The sequence below is a fragment of the Rhodamnia argentea genome, chromosome 2, assembly GCF_020921035.1.
Source record: "Rhodamnia argentea isolate NSW1041297 chromosome 2, ASM2092103v1, whole genome shotgun sequence".
Lineage (NCBI taxonomy): Eukaryota > Viridiplantae > Streptophyta > Magnoliopsida > Myrtales > Myrtaceae > Rhodamnia > Rhodamnia argentea.
The window spans coordinates 2,603,747-2,617,803 of NC_063151.1; the positions used below are offsets into that span (position 1 = coordinate 2,603,747).

The 14,057-nt window shown below is 38.3% G+C and overlaps 1 protein-coding gene across 4 annotated transcripts; it reads right to left on the reverse strand.

The window, feature by feature from the left end:
* Positions 1–449: 449 nt before the first annotated feature.
* On the reverse strand, positions 450–11,052 carry LOC115749810 (MADS-box protein SVP-like). 4 transcript variants are annotated; one of them, XM_048275029.1, is made up of 9 exons: positions 10,815–11,052; positions 10,257–10,451; positions 3,019–3,097; positions 2,716–2,777; positions 2,524–2,623; positions 2,363–2,404; positions 1,536–1,577; positions 1,279–1,436; positions 450–703 (listed from the first exon to the last, which is right to left on the reverse strand). In XM_048275029.1, the coding sequence occupies exons 2-9, from the start codon at positions 10,436–10,438 to the stop codon at positions 685–687; spliced, it is 684 nt and encodes a 227-aa protein (XP_048130986.1). In that variant the 5' UTR covers positions 10,439–10,451; positions 10,815–11,052; the 3' UTR covers positions 450–684. The 4 variants fall into 4 exon arrangements, with proteins under 4 accessions (XP_048130986.1, XP_048130987.1, XP_048130985.1 ...); XM_048275030.1 differs by having other exon boundaries at positions 10,257–10,457; positions 10,807–11,052; XM_048275028.1 differs by having other exon boundaries at positions 10,810–11,051.
* Positions 11,053–14,057: the final 3,005 nt, after the last annotated feature.

Sequence of the window (14,057 nt, forward strand, 5' to 3'; positions counted from 1 at the left end):
CCTTTCTTATTTCTCGCCTTGAGAGCTCGAGATTGGCGTTTGCTGTAGAACTCGTCATCCCTGTTGCCTGAAGCTTCAACACAGAGAAGGGATCCAAAACTCGGGTCAAGATCCAAATCAAACGCAACTTTAGAATTGACTGTTTGACCGGATAGAGTACAAGCCAACGACCCTGGTTGGAGCAATGGAATCTAACCTCAACGAAGAAATGCCAAGAACGAGTGCAAATTAGGGTTACGCTATCTTGGTACATGAAAAAAGAGTTTTAGAGAGACGTTTTCTTAGAACATCGTCAGCTTAGACCATAATCAAAGCTGCAGATCACCAAAAACCGCAGTCATTAGTTGACATGGAACTGCGCTTTGCTCGACTGCAGCTCCATATGACAAGATGCATGGACAAGCCAAGTTTGTTGCCGCGTACGTTGATGCCTGATAATAATCAAATCCCTCCAAAAGGTGGAACCAACTATATAATTATGTATATTCGCTAAATATTTAGCATTCATGTTAAGCAATACATACAGCGGATCAAAGCTCCGGGGAATAGAACAAAAGTTACAGGCAACATCATACATACATCGAGATAACCATTAAGGGCGTATTCCATTATTATACACATCCAAGGTCCTTTGTAATAATAAGAAAACTGAGATCCCTTTGAATCATCAGTTGCTGTCCAAGTTTAGCTTGAGAAAGGAAGCCTGCAAGATAGTTAGAAGCCAAATATAAACAAGAAGAGTAACAGCTTATATTTGCAAAAAGATCGCTGTGAAGCGTCAACGATGTGCACAATTTCGTCCTAGGGAAGAGGTTATATCTGTCTCTCATATGTTCTTAATTTAACTAGCGACGGGATTTATCGCATTAGATCAGTGTGAAGCAGATATAAATCTTTGAGTGCAAAAGCAATGACTAGCTTGCCATGAACTGAAGACCGACTCGCACTCTTCTAACCGTGGAATGCAATGTATATGGGAGTCACTATATGTACGCTAGGGTTTGCTTGAGCTCATCTTGTTGCTCGCACTACTTCAGCAGTTTGGTCCGCAAAGTTAACATCTAACACCCATTTTTGTAGAGCGCATGAAGACCCGATCGAATCATAGATCACTATCTGCTTATATCCGTTAATCAACCTCCCTTTAGATTCCTAACTTGGTGACTGGAGTAATACTGTCCATAATTTGAGCCAGTTAATTTCGGACATAGATCATATCTGAAGTGTCAAATTAGGTGACATCGATTAGGCTGAAGTACAAGGAAAGTAGTATTGTACCCAAGTTTCAGGGATGTATCAGAGCCATCATCTTCCAAAGGAGGGCCGGAATTGCAGCTGCACACATTGGTGGCGGACTCGGACGAAATTCCTTCCTCCGGAACCGCAACATCTGGCTCCATGACAACGTGCCGCTTTCCCTTGGTCAACGTAGTCATCTGAAACATAACTGAGATCGATCAGCCAATTCCGTTTCCTGAACGTATACAGTCGAATATATAATGTACAATCGAAAACACAGAATGAGAGTGACTAACTTTCTGCTTTAATATCTTGTTTTCTTCAATCAACTCCGCTCCCTGCATTCATCAAAATGGGGAAAAGATAGAAGTACTTTACAATAGTAAAAGCGCCCACACTGTCAAGATCATGCATAAATATCAGCATCATGAAAGGGCATGCACAATAAAAGTATTTTCATCTTTTCTTGCACTTGTATGATGTCTCGCACCAAAATAATTCAGTTTGTTCTTCATTATAACAATTAAAGCATACTCAATAATTGATGGATATAACTTGCTGTACCGGAGATATCACAGCGGTTGTTGGTTAGTCAATAGTGGCCAGTTACCCTCTTGAAAATATAAGGATTTGCCAAATGTTCTGGTAAGCCTAGCAATGTCATGCATGTTGATCTTGTGTGGAAACTTTATTAGCCCAATACTTCGATATAAGCATCTTCATCACACACATTGATCTCACAAAGACTTGACGTCTTAAACTAAGTTCGTACGCATGGCCTCAAAATCAATTCTTCCAAATAATTCTATTAGCCCCATACTTCGACATAAGCATCTTCATCAGACACATTGATCTCACAAAGACTTGATGTCTTAAACTAAGTTCGTACGCATGGCCTCAAAATCAATTCTTCCAAATAATTCTATTAGCCTCATACTTCGACATAAGCATCTTCATCAGACACATTGATCTTACAAAGACTTGATGTCTTAAACTAACTTCGTACGCATGGCCTCAAAATCAATTCTTCCAAATAATTTCCTTCACCAGTATATGCCTGAGTAAACGATCAGATATGGCTCTATCTATTAGCAGCTCAAAATCACTAGATACACAAACTGACCTTTTTCTCTAGATCAGTGATCTCGGTTCTAATTCGTTCTTCCTGTAAAAAAAATAAAAATAAAATAAAGATAATACAACTCCAGCTATTATCACATGATCAATATGTATATGTTACATCAAACTTGATGGAGTGAAAAAGCGACAATGATATCCCAAAACCTTAGTCACCAGCACACGGCTAAGTCCAGCTTCAAGCATCTTCTCCAATTGCTGCAGCTCCTCCATATTCATTCCTTGAAGATCATCACCCCTCAATTGCCTGTTACAATGCAGGAGTCAAAGATCCATGATGGAAACGCAAACAAGTATCAAGACAAGGTCTTCATGTAGGCCAAGTCAAAAAATGTGTACCTGAGTCGGTGGCTCTTTTCTGCCACTTCCTTGCATAACCTCATGTTATTGCTATGCTCCAGCTATAAAATGAATGACACATTTTATGATGGTTAACTCAGTAAATGTCGATGCAATTGCTTGGGCGTCAAAGGTAAATTACAAGACACCATTCTATATTTTGTGTTTTCTAGAGCATCTTCACAAAATATAACTGTCAAGTCCATAGCCCATCCTTCCCAGTAGGGTTACAGTAACATAATATACCTCCCAAGTGACCAACCAGAAAATAGAAATTTTAAGCTCGGATCTTAAAGAGATTACCTGCAGCTCAAGGGAAGGTTGGTCCATATTCTCGAGATTATTTTGGTGGAGGGTGTACCTCTCAAGAGTGTCCTTCATGCTTAGACATAAATGGGAACAATAGGAACGTCACTCCTTTAGTCATAATCAACACTAGGTCTACACATATGTAACAAACATTTCCAGAAAGAATAGCTTGTCATGACATGCTGAGAAGATTAAAATCTAGTTTCTTTGAACCTCCAAGTAACTACTTCAGAAAACAACATGCATTCAAACTCAAGCACAGTTAGTCACATGACTATACATGGTCATTTCCAAACTTTGAAGGGCCTTCCTTTACGCACTTATCCTATGGAGAAATGCTAAGTTGCAAAAGACCTATCAGCACAACTATGATAGTGTGCGATCTGGTAGATTTTAAGTTTGTATTTAGTCAATTGGGTCAAATTCAAGACTCAGAGCAAAGTTTGCCATATCACTCAATAAAGAGATAGTGTAAAACAGTCAGTGTCATTATTCTATCCTATTTGGAGGAGCACACGCTCAAACTGGAAAAGCTCAATTCGGGACATAAATCAGAACAAACAGAGAAGAAGATGGGTGTACATAGGACTCATGTCTGGTTCAAGTTAACAACAAACTTACACGATATGGAAAAGTTTTTCCACAAAAACAGAACTAAAAAACGAGTATCATCATATCCCGTGGATTATAATCCTTCGTGCAAAAGGTGTCTGTTCATTTAACTTAGGTTCTTTTGGAAACTAAGTGTGGCTGATGGGCATGATTTGGTCAAGATTGGCTCTATAGAGGTCTTTCTCAAACAGAAAATACAATTGTAAACTTACTAACATACAGACCTCATATGCGACTGAGCATAAATGGAAGTAAAATTAGGGAGCAACTAATCATCTGCCACGGTATGCGAGAATTCCAAGAGTGAAAAATATCCACTAAAACTTTCGCGCGCGTGGTCGCTAGCAAGATGTTTGGAAGTGAGACATGTTTTAGGATCCACTAAAACTTTCGAGCGCGTGGTCTGCTTGTGGACCAGGAGCACAGTTCACATTAAATATTCACAGGCATGTAGAATTAGCACAATCATAACTATGGGGGAGCGGAGCAATCACAATTTGCATTCACTGTGTAAATAAAACTGATTTATCCTTTCGACAAAGTTAAGCTGATGGAAGAAATGGTAGCGGAAAGCCGTCTGATTACTTAATACACAAGTAATCCCAGCTGTAAGCCATTAACTCATAGCCTAAGCTGTTAAAACTCGTGAACCTCAAAAAAATGGAGATCAGCAAACCACAAATCCGTTGCATGCATAACATCACGAACGCAACAATTGTAAATTACTAATAAAGACAAAATATTTGAGAAACGACTCTGATCAACCGTATCAACCTACTTAAGAGACACTATACACATCAATTCTCAAGGATCAATCACTCTACAAGTGTGACACCTCTTGACTAATGTTAGTAGTCCATCAACGTAGCCGTGATCGTGTGCATACACCAAGGTATTCTCAAAATAGCAATTCTATAGGAATAGTTCAAATAGACTCCAAATTCATGACAAGAAATAATCGTCATATTAATCACCCACAATGTAGAATGATTTTAAATCTATCTTAATTAGTTAGTCAGAGATCACACAGCTATAACAAAGCTCGCAAGTGGAAATATACAAATCTGGGTTGCTAGATCTGGCATTGGGAATGTCATGGCTGAGATCATTCTTTTATCTATCGCTGAGGAGGTGTTATGATTTGCATGTGAAGTTTTTCGCGTGGTCATTCTGTGATTTCTTCCTTCCACCTAAGCTGGAAGAAAAACAAATGCACGTTCCCAGTACAAGTATACTTAAGTGAATTCAGAACCAATGTAAGTCTAGGGTTAAGGTAGAATATCGAAATGGAAGTCATATATAGTCTATTAGTTAGAAATCTATTTTCAATTCAGGTTTACTATCTTTTTATCCTAATTATTTCAGATGATATACCAACATGTAACACTCAAATCTGAAAACAGTCCCAGTTTTCGGTCCTGAAGCATGAGACTTGTGGTTAATTTTCTTGATCTGCATTTTCCTTTCTTGGCAAGCCATTAGGATGAAGTTTCTTCAACTTGATCTTATATATATTGGAGATTGTATGCCTTCATATTCAAATGAGACAATTTTCTTGGCAGTGCACGCCCGCTCAACTGATGATTCTATAGGTTTACATCATCGTTGCAGCTAGTATATCCCTTGAACACTAATGTATGAGATCAGTTAAGCCAAGTAAAGGGAGATTCATAAGTCGATAAATAATTTTTGAGAAATGTGACCATTAGAAGTACCTGTCATTTATTATTGGTTCCATCACTTTCGCTGTATAGTTGAGAGAGAGTCCCCGGTGTACTATGGAAGCAAAGTTTACTCACCAGGCGAAGTTGGCAGTCAAGGCAACTAACGTTTTTATAAACTCCTTTCTGTTATGATGATCAAAATGTGATAAGACTATCTAGATTCATCCTAAATGAAACAGCGTTGAGTTTCATTGTGGCGTGCCCATCTCTATGCAGGTCTGCATATGTACATTTTGTTTTCTTATACCTCCAGTTGAAGCCTGACTTGGGAGTCACAAAGTTGGCCGGAGCTTTAACCGGAAAATGACCTGCACAACCTATTCCCGGTTAAGGCATCTGGATGTTGTTCTCAGAATGGCCTTCCGATACTTAAGTTAGGCATGACTGCATGTCCCGTCTCTTTGATAGTGATCACACCATTATCTCCTCCAATGAGGGGATCCCAACATAGTGTCTTGTCGGTCCACCCATCCAGTCATATTTGTTTGTCAGTCCATATAAATAGAACCCAGGCCGGGAGCCAATTAGCTAGTCAAAAGCACCACTATCAATTGCTTTTGCTTTAAGACAACAAGAGTTGATTTATTCATTTAATTTGGAGTAAGTGTTTGTCTTTGCCTTTCAAAAATAAAATGCAACTTTTTGCTTCCCCTTAGAGTTCAAAGTATCAGCCAAACTTTAAAAGATCGTGAAAAATTTTCAAGCAAACTCATAACTCAATATATGAATGTAGTGAAAGTTTCAAGTGTTCTGCATTAAAAAAATCAATCATGTGGCACATCTATATCCCATGACTAATTTAAGTTATTGGATACCTTAATTTAGCTGATAAATTTATTTTAACTATACACATTTATGGATTCAAATCCTAGTTCGAAATTTAAACAGTCAGTTTTCAAAGATGTAGAAAAAGGGAAACTTCTATACATTTAAAGGTCATAATCTCAATATTATTACATGGTTCAAGAGACCGCTGCTACTTCAGTTTATCTAAAAGGAATGTGACATCTTCAATTATCTTTACAGTGTCTTAGCAGAAGGTCCATTCTATGTATGTGCGAAATTTAGATTATCATTTTTATGTTTCACTTCAAGATGTAAGCTCATTTAATCACAAATTTTGTGGCTGTATTGATGTCCTTGGGTTGTACAATATCACCTCTTTCAAGCCAACTTTGTATCCAAAGATTCTTATAACATAAATTATGATCTTTCTTCGAGTTTAAGTTATCTTCATAAAAAACCGTATACAGTCCAAATATTACCTTGGTATCACTGTATGGTATCAATACTTTTAGCAGAAGGTCCAAGAATGGCGTTCTTTCTCTACTGTTTAAATTACCTTCTTTTCTTTTATCGGTTTGCATGTTTCCTAGTGAAGAAATTGAATGATTTCTCGGAAACTCTACAAGGTTCATTCTCTTTTTTCCTTCTCTGACAAATACTCCAAACCTTATCCTACACGAACCATTGAGAACTGTGCCATGCAAAGAGTAGAAACTATTGAAGAAAGACCAAGAATATTTTGGCCCATCTTTCTACCTGTTCTCCTTTCTCCTTGTGCGATCTCTCCGTTTTTCCTACTACGTATCTAGTTTTGCCTTTCATTCCTACACACGCTTCCCCCTTCACTATTTGGACATTGTAATATGTTCTCGCGAGCATAGACTAAGATGTGACTTATAAATCAAGCGGGTGAATTAATCATATAATGAGACGCAAACAGTTAGATGGATACATTATTTAATACTTAAATGCTTCAGCCAGCAGAGGTTAGGAGGAGTTCCAATAAGTTAGATTTAGTTCCTTACTCTACAGGACAAAAGTGGGAAAAGGAATTGACTGAAACAATCTTGGGGCATTTGAGAGTAATAGAAAGTGCCTTAACCTCTTCATGAATGAAAAAAGCTTTCCAATTCTTTTATCAAGCACTTAAATCATTTTAATTGGTGAACAATCATACATATTTCGAATGACTATGCCCAATATTCATGTGTATTCGGTTGGCTGTTAATAAAGTAAGGGACTTATCTAGATCATTCTGTTCTCGTAAATGTTACATGAATTATATATTATTTAGCCATTGCCTATATTGGATTACCTGACGTGCTATTTAGACTTCAATCGTGCTACACTTTTCCATCAAATTGTATCAAAGCCGGATTGTTTCAGAAGATTCAAAAGCTAGATTGATTCAAGGATATGTTCGTAAGAGAAGAGTTAACAAAGATATACAACCAGTAGTTTCTGAACAAAAAGTGGCAGGTGCAATATCAGTAAGTTTGTTGTTAGTAAGGACTAAAATTGGCTTTCGTCACGAAAAGAGAAAGTCACCCAGAGCTTGTCAAAAGTCAATGTTGTCAAGAGGTCACAAGGGACACAAGTATATAAGTGCAGTAAGAAGGACAAGAAAATTGAGGATGCCGTTGAGAAGCTACTTGTTGGTTGAACCTAAACCAGCTTGCTGAAGTAGATTGAGTTTGAGGACAAAATGAAAGACCCTTAAGACAAACTACAAACTCAATTTGCCCATACATAATTGGATGTTTGTCTTGATATGGTTTAGAAGATGTGTAACATTAAATTTGAAGGGGCGAGAAATGAAAACTTCATAAGTTAAGCATGCATCCGAGACCATGTCAATTCATTGCAATTTTTCTTGGATGATTGTATGCATATGATGAGACACATATCCCATGTGAGCAGTCTGAGTTTTTCTTGTGCGTGAGTGTGTGACTATATGGCGCTAGATCAAGTGACATACATGTATTTCTTTTGCTACAAGAGAGAGTATATTATTAATATGTAGAGTAACCATGTGTAAAGCTTCGATCGGCGAATTATACAAAGCAAACAACCTTGTCTTGGATGCCACAGCTCACCAGCAATTTAAATAGCTTTACCATACTTCTATCAACACTTTAGTAGTCCAAACACTACTTTTAGTGAAAAAAATAGGTCCCAAGTCATTTAGAGTCTCGAGAAGAGGATTTTGTAGAGATCATCAAGAGTTGAATTGGCATTCATAAGAAGTTGGAAAGACGTTGGGCTACACTTCTTAGAAGTGAACAGTAGTTCCAAAAGTTTTAGGGTAATGGAGATCAGTAGCTTTATGCTCCTTTTGTTAACCCAAAGAGTTCGATTTCTGTTCCTCCAGCACTAACCTCGTTTGTTTTCTGTGTTTTTTTCTTCCTTATTGGGCGTATATTAAGCCCTCAATAGGTGGACCTTCTATGCTTAGAAATCCCCAACATTTAAGTTTTCAATATTGCTCATTTGAATTACCATTTTAATACACAAGTTGATTTAGCTTTGGTCACACCTGTGCTTTGGATATCAAGAAGCTAAAGGGAAGGACAACTAGGTGGTGATGGTCAGGTACTCGGCAATATGGCCAAAGAGGACAAGCTAAAGCTTCATTGTAGGGTCTTCACAAGAATCTTTTCAAGTTTACCTACCAGAGGATATCACTGAAGAAAGGACTGCCCTCGGCGCCTGTGGGACTTTCCATCATCAGTGGCAGTCCCTATGTTACCACAGCGTGGGAATATAGCATCTCTAGTGCAAAGAAAAAGAGTGTCCTTCCTAATCTAATGGTTTTGTTAACCACAAGTTCAATTATACAGATTAACGAGTTATTGGTGCTGACATGACCTGTTTAAATCCGTTTATACATGTTTCGAAACATTTTTAAAAGTTCGTACGTGAGGTTTCACGTCTTAAACATGTCAAACGTGTCGTGTAACTCACCTATTAAACATGTAATGCTGTGATATTAGAGTCGTGCCACGATTGCTTAACGTGACACATTCGAGTCAGATGTAAACTCGAGACCATACCATAGAGGCCAGCAAGAGCAACAGCAATATTGAGAGGTCTTCTTCTACAGGGCCTTAATTAGGCCGTTATTATTAAGCTGAGATTTATCTCTCTGTCCTTTGTCCAGCTTTCCAATATGGAGTAAGTTCATCTCCGAAAGTGAGGTAGAGAATGAAGGAAACGCCTTTTTCTTTTGGACACGCACACCTCTGAGGTGACTGGAGCTAGATGTATTTCCTTTGTAAGCGGGTATATTCTTACTGCTTCTGTATGCCCCCACATAAGATACCTTGTGGTTGTCGTTTCTTTCCTAACGTAGAACCTCGTCTCCTCATGTCTCAAAAGAAATCATTCGGTCCGACGAAACCACAACTCAAAGTCCTCCAAAACTTTCCAGTGTATAAATACTTGTGTACCCACTTATATGGTCGTGTGTATGGATTTAAGATGCACTATTATGCCACCAGATCGAAGGAAAAATCCGTTCAGAGTGGGAGATGAAGTACTCTTCAACGGTTTCCTGGGTTTATACACTGAAGACTGGTTTACCAACGAGTGGCCGAAACCAATCACAACCCTAATTAAGCTTCGGTAGGTCGATGATGATGAAGAAGAAGAAGAAGAAGAAGAAGAAGGCAAGGCCAGAAAACCAGAATACCAAAGTGGGAAACTTTGACGACTCAGTGAGAGAGAAGAAATTTCTTTTGGAAAATGGAATCCGTAGAATCTTCGCCCTAGAGATTTATCAGCATTAGTTAGACAAATAAGTAAGACAAGATTGCATGCTCGTATTACATAGATTTGAGGTGCTTGTTTTATTAACCGATTTATAATACGAGGTGCGAGAGAGAAGCATGCATCACCGCTGACATTTCAGCCCGAGAGGAGATCTAAGCGCGCGCGCGCTCTCTCTCAAGCACACGCACAGGGTACATTTAGACAAACGAAGAAAGACACACAAGCACTCAACCTTTGCTGGTCAAAGATGGGAAGTGGAGAAGTCAAAATAGAAAGAGAAACCAGAAGGAACGACAAAGAAAAGGGGGAAAGGAAAAGACAGTAACCCAGGTCACATACCTGGAGCTGGAGTACTCGAAGAGCTTGCCCGTAGCCGAGAAGATGACGACGGCGACCTCGGCGTCGCACAGGACCGACAGCTCTCCGGCTTTCTTGAAAAGCCCTCGTCTCCTCTTGGAGAACGTCACCTGCCTCGCCGTCACATTGTCTATCTTCTTGATCTTGATCTTCTCTCTCGCCATATTCCTTGTCCTCCTCCTCCTTCACCGCAAAGCCCAAGAGCGAGAGAAAGAAGGAAACTTTATCAAGAGCCAGACCATGGAAGCAACACACTTGTCTCAGCGTACACTGAACATGATGAACAGGAAGATTGTACAGAAAAGCAATGGCAAGTCGGATTGATTTTGTGTGAAGGAGATCTCGCAGAAACACAAACCCTAGACCAAAAGTAGAAGTACCCAGAAAAGGAAAACCAGATCCATCTTCAAAAAACACCCCAGAAAACCCATCAAACAGTGACCAACCTCAAAAGAGAAAGCAAACAAGACTGCAGGATGAGAAAAGATTGGTGGGTCTTTTTTTCCCTTGCTTGGCTCATTTTTTTCTTTTTTACCTTGCTTGCAGAGGCGGGCTCAGGTTGTGATGGCCGATCAAAAAGCCACGCAGAGACACCAATCCAAGCCGAGAAAGAATTGAGCGGAGAGAGAGAGACAGAGAGGTGGGGGGAACAGGCAAGAAAAAGAAGGTAGAGGGAAGGATGGGAGCTTCCCTTTATAGCTAAACAGGACTTCTTTGTATTATCGCCAGTTTTTCAACATTTTGCCTAAAAAAGCAAAGGAAATATCTGCGCCGTTGGACGCTTCAGGACGATATAGAATGTATCAATCAAGCCTTCTCCTACTACTACCTCCTACGCTAGGCCGAGTCGAGTCACTTTCTCTTCTCTCTCTCTCCCTCCCTCTCTCTCTCTCTCTCTCTCTCTTTCTTTTCTGGGTTTCCATTTTCTTTTTTGTTCTTTCCTTGTAAACCCCGAAAGAGAAAGTAAGAAAGGAAAAGGAAAAAAAAAAAAAACCTGTTCCTGACAGTGAAGGTGGGGTTAAGGTTTATATGGATTATTAAATCGGAATAAGGTTTCATGTTTCGTTTCTTTTTATGTACAGGAGTTCGGGCTTCCGTACGAGATGGAGCCTCACCTCCCATCACTTCACAGAAGCGCCATGATTGCCACTTCTTGTTTTTTTCTCTCTCTCTCTCTAGCTTGTGATATTACTGCTGATGCATTGGCCTAACTATTCTTATAAATGCAAATAACGCAATCCCTGAATTTTCCCTTACCTGACCACGTCAGCATGCTCAGTATTTGACCATGTCATCCTATAATTGAAAGTGCTTGACCATAAAAAAACGTTGAAATATCTCACGTCGCACTCTTTATACGCATTTGATTGCTTAATTTATAAACTTAAACTTAAAAAAATTAGCACCGTAGCAAAAGGATTTGAATTCAAACCTTTCTAGAATTCCTTATTTATCTTAGACTTAAATCTAGCCTACGCGCGAGGGGTAACGGTTTAAAGTTCGCAAGTTTTTGTCAAGTGAAGGAAATTATTTTGAAAGCTCTCTTAAAATTTGTCATGCGTAGCGTACACAGATTTTTTTGTAGATAAGCATGCCGCCCCAGGACCTGCTTTGTCTAGATTTTTATTGGTTCGTAACGTATCAATGTAATCAACACTTGGGTTTAACAAATTTTCTTCTTATGGTAACTTTAGCCTCCGTAGTTTTCCTTCGGTACAGTAAATCTTCATCTGCCAATCCCTTCCATGAGCACTTCACTTTAGCCATGAGCCCATAGCCTAATCCTAGAAACTCGGTAAAAAGATACATGGAATGTCAATATTTATTTACAGAGAATAAAAAGATACATGGAATGTCAATATTTATTTACAGAGAAAAAATCTCACTTTATATTTGTTCAAGGCCCTCACTTTTGATCGGGTGGAGGATAGCCCTCGGAATCGGCGGGTGCAAGTCACCATCTCTGCATCTATTTTTGATTAGTTGAACTCTCGCCCTTTTTTGTTGATGTTGCTTTTCTCTTTCGGTTGTATTTTTGGCCGAAAGTTGTAGTATGTTTTTAGCTGTACACGTGTTCTAGGCTTGTCCTTTGTTTAGTTGTTACACCTTTGCACCCGTTGTGACATACCCAAATGTCGTAACGGGTATGAGGTTTTTGTGTTTCGGCTACCCCTCTGTAATTTGTGCCGTGAAAAGTCAATATACTACTTACTTTATCCAAAAAAAAAAGGAGAAAAAATGATCATTTAAGTGTTAATTCCGACGAAAAAATGATTACTGAAGTGCTAATTTCGACCAAACAGCACACGTTGCATTTTTATTAAATTTTTAATATTATGTGTAATTTTTTTTAAAAAAAAATCAGTCTACATAGACATCACGTGTAATATCTTTTTTACAAAATAAGCTAAAATATTTTTAAAAATTTACATTAAATTAAAAAATTTAGCTAAATAACTAAAAAAATAAAAAAATAAATGAAAAAATAAATCGATCTATTGCAATGACGAGGGTGGGGGATGGTCGGCGGGGGTCGTCGACCTTCCAAGCCATAGTCGCTGCAACATAGAGTTTTTCTTTTTTAAAATTTTTTAACTTTTTTGTTTTTTTTTATTGCTGACTTGGAAGCTTCGACGAGCCACATGAATGTCATGTCGGTTTTTCAATGAAACTCACTAGAGTTGGCATTAAAATAACCGTTTAAAAAAAATTGGTATTTAAGTGATAAAAATAAATAAAACACTAAAGTGTGCACCGTACACAGTCATTACGCCCTAGAAACTCTGAAAATCGAAATTTTAGGATTAAAGGTCTTGATAGAATTCGAGGATGTAGCCAACCATAAGTTTTTTTTTTTTTTTCACGGAGTCTCTTCAGGGTAAACCCCTTTTTTTTTAGGTCATTGTCAATGCTTGACCTTAAGTATGCCGAGCATCTTGCCTATTGGGTGCTGATTATGGGATGTTTCGTTTAATTGGTTAGAGCAAAGGAAGAACTTTCACGGAGAATCTTGCCTAAAGTTGCTTGATCGCCATGTTTAGGGTGGGCATAATTTCATGATATAATCTAGAATTGGAGAATCACATCAATAGAAATAAAACAGGTTCTGAATTTCAGGATATGCAAGATAAGTTTCGGGATTCAAAAATTCTGGAACCATTTTCGATTGGTAGAGTAAACCTATAATATGGAACTTGGAACAAATGTTTATGTTTTTCTTGTTCTATATGCTGGCGCAATCACACAGTATTCCACGAAGTCGGATGACGAATGTGTAACCTAAAATTATTAGTCCGAGTTTTCATTTTCGACAATATCTATGACTGATACTTTTACGTTTTTATTATTTTATATTCTTCATGTATCTAAAAATGAGTTATGCTTAGTGAATTTTAGCAGCAAATAGTGATAATTACATATGATGATTCATTACAATAGTTTAATTAAAAATACTAGTGAAACATGAGTAGGTCCCGAAATCGATCCTAAAACTATGACGGAGTAAATTTCAAATTTCACGATATACAGAGCAAGTGTCAGATCCCAAAAAATGAAGAATTGGTTCCTCTGGTTAAGTTCGAGGTTAGAAGGAACTTGAAATCTTTCACCCATATTTGCTCGTAAAAGATTTCGTGAAAGACAAGCGAAAGAGAGAGAGTCGAAAAGAAAGTGGAACGAGCAACGAGCATGAACTGTATGTTCTGCGTTACCTGCATGAGGTACATGATTGGAATAGGTGAATAGCCTGAGTACATTGTGAATAGAGCTCGTCTAATTCCTAAT

Excerpts from the sequence above, each read along its gene's own strand:
- LOC115749810 (XM_048275029.1), bottom strand. The coding sequence starts at position 10,438 with ATGGCGAGAGAGAAGATCAAGATCAAGAAGATAGACAATGTGACGGCG. Across the intron at positions 3,098-10,256 it reads TTCGAGTACTCCAGCTCCAG|CATGAAGGACACTCTTGAGA; the intron begins GTATGTGACCTG and ends TTTATGTCTAAG. Across the intron at positions 1,437-1,535 it reads ACAAGATATTAAAGCAGAAA|ATGACTACGTTGACCAAGGG; the intron begins GTTAGTCACTCT and ends GTTATGTTTCAG.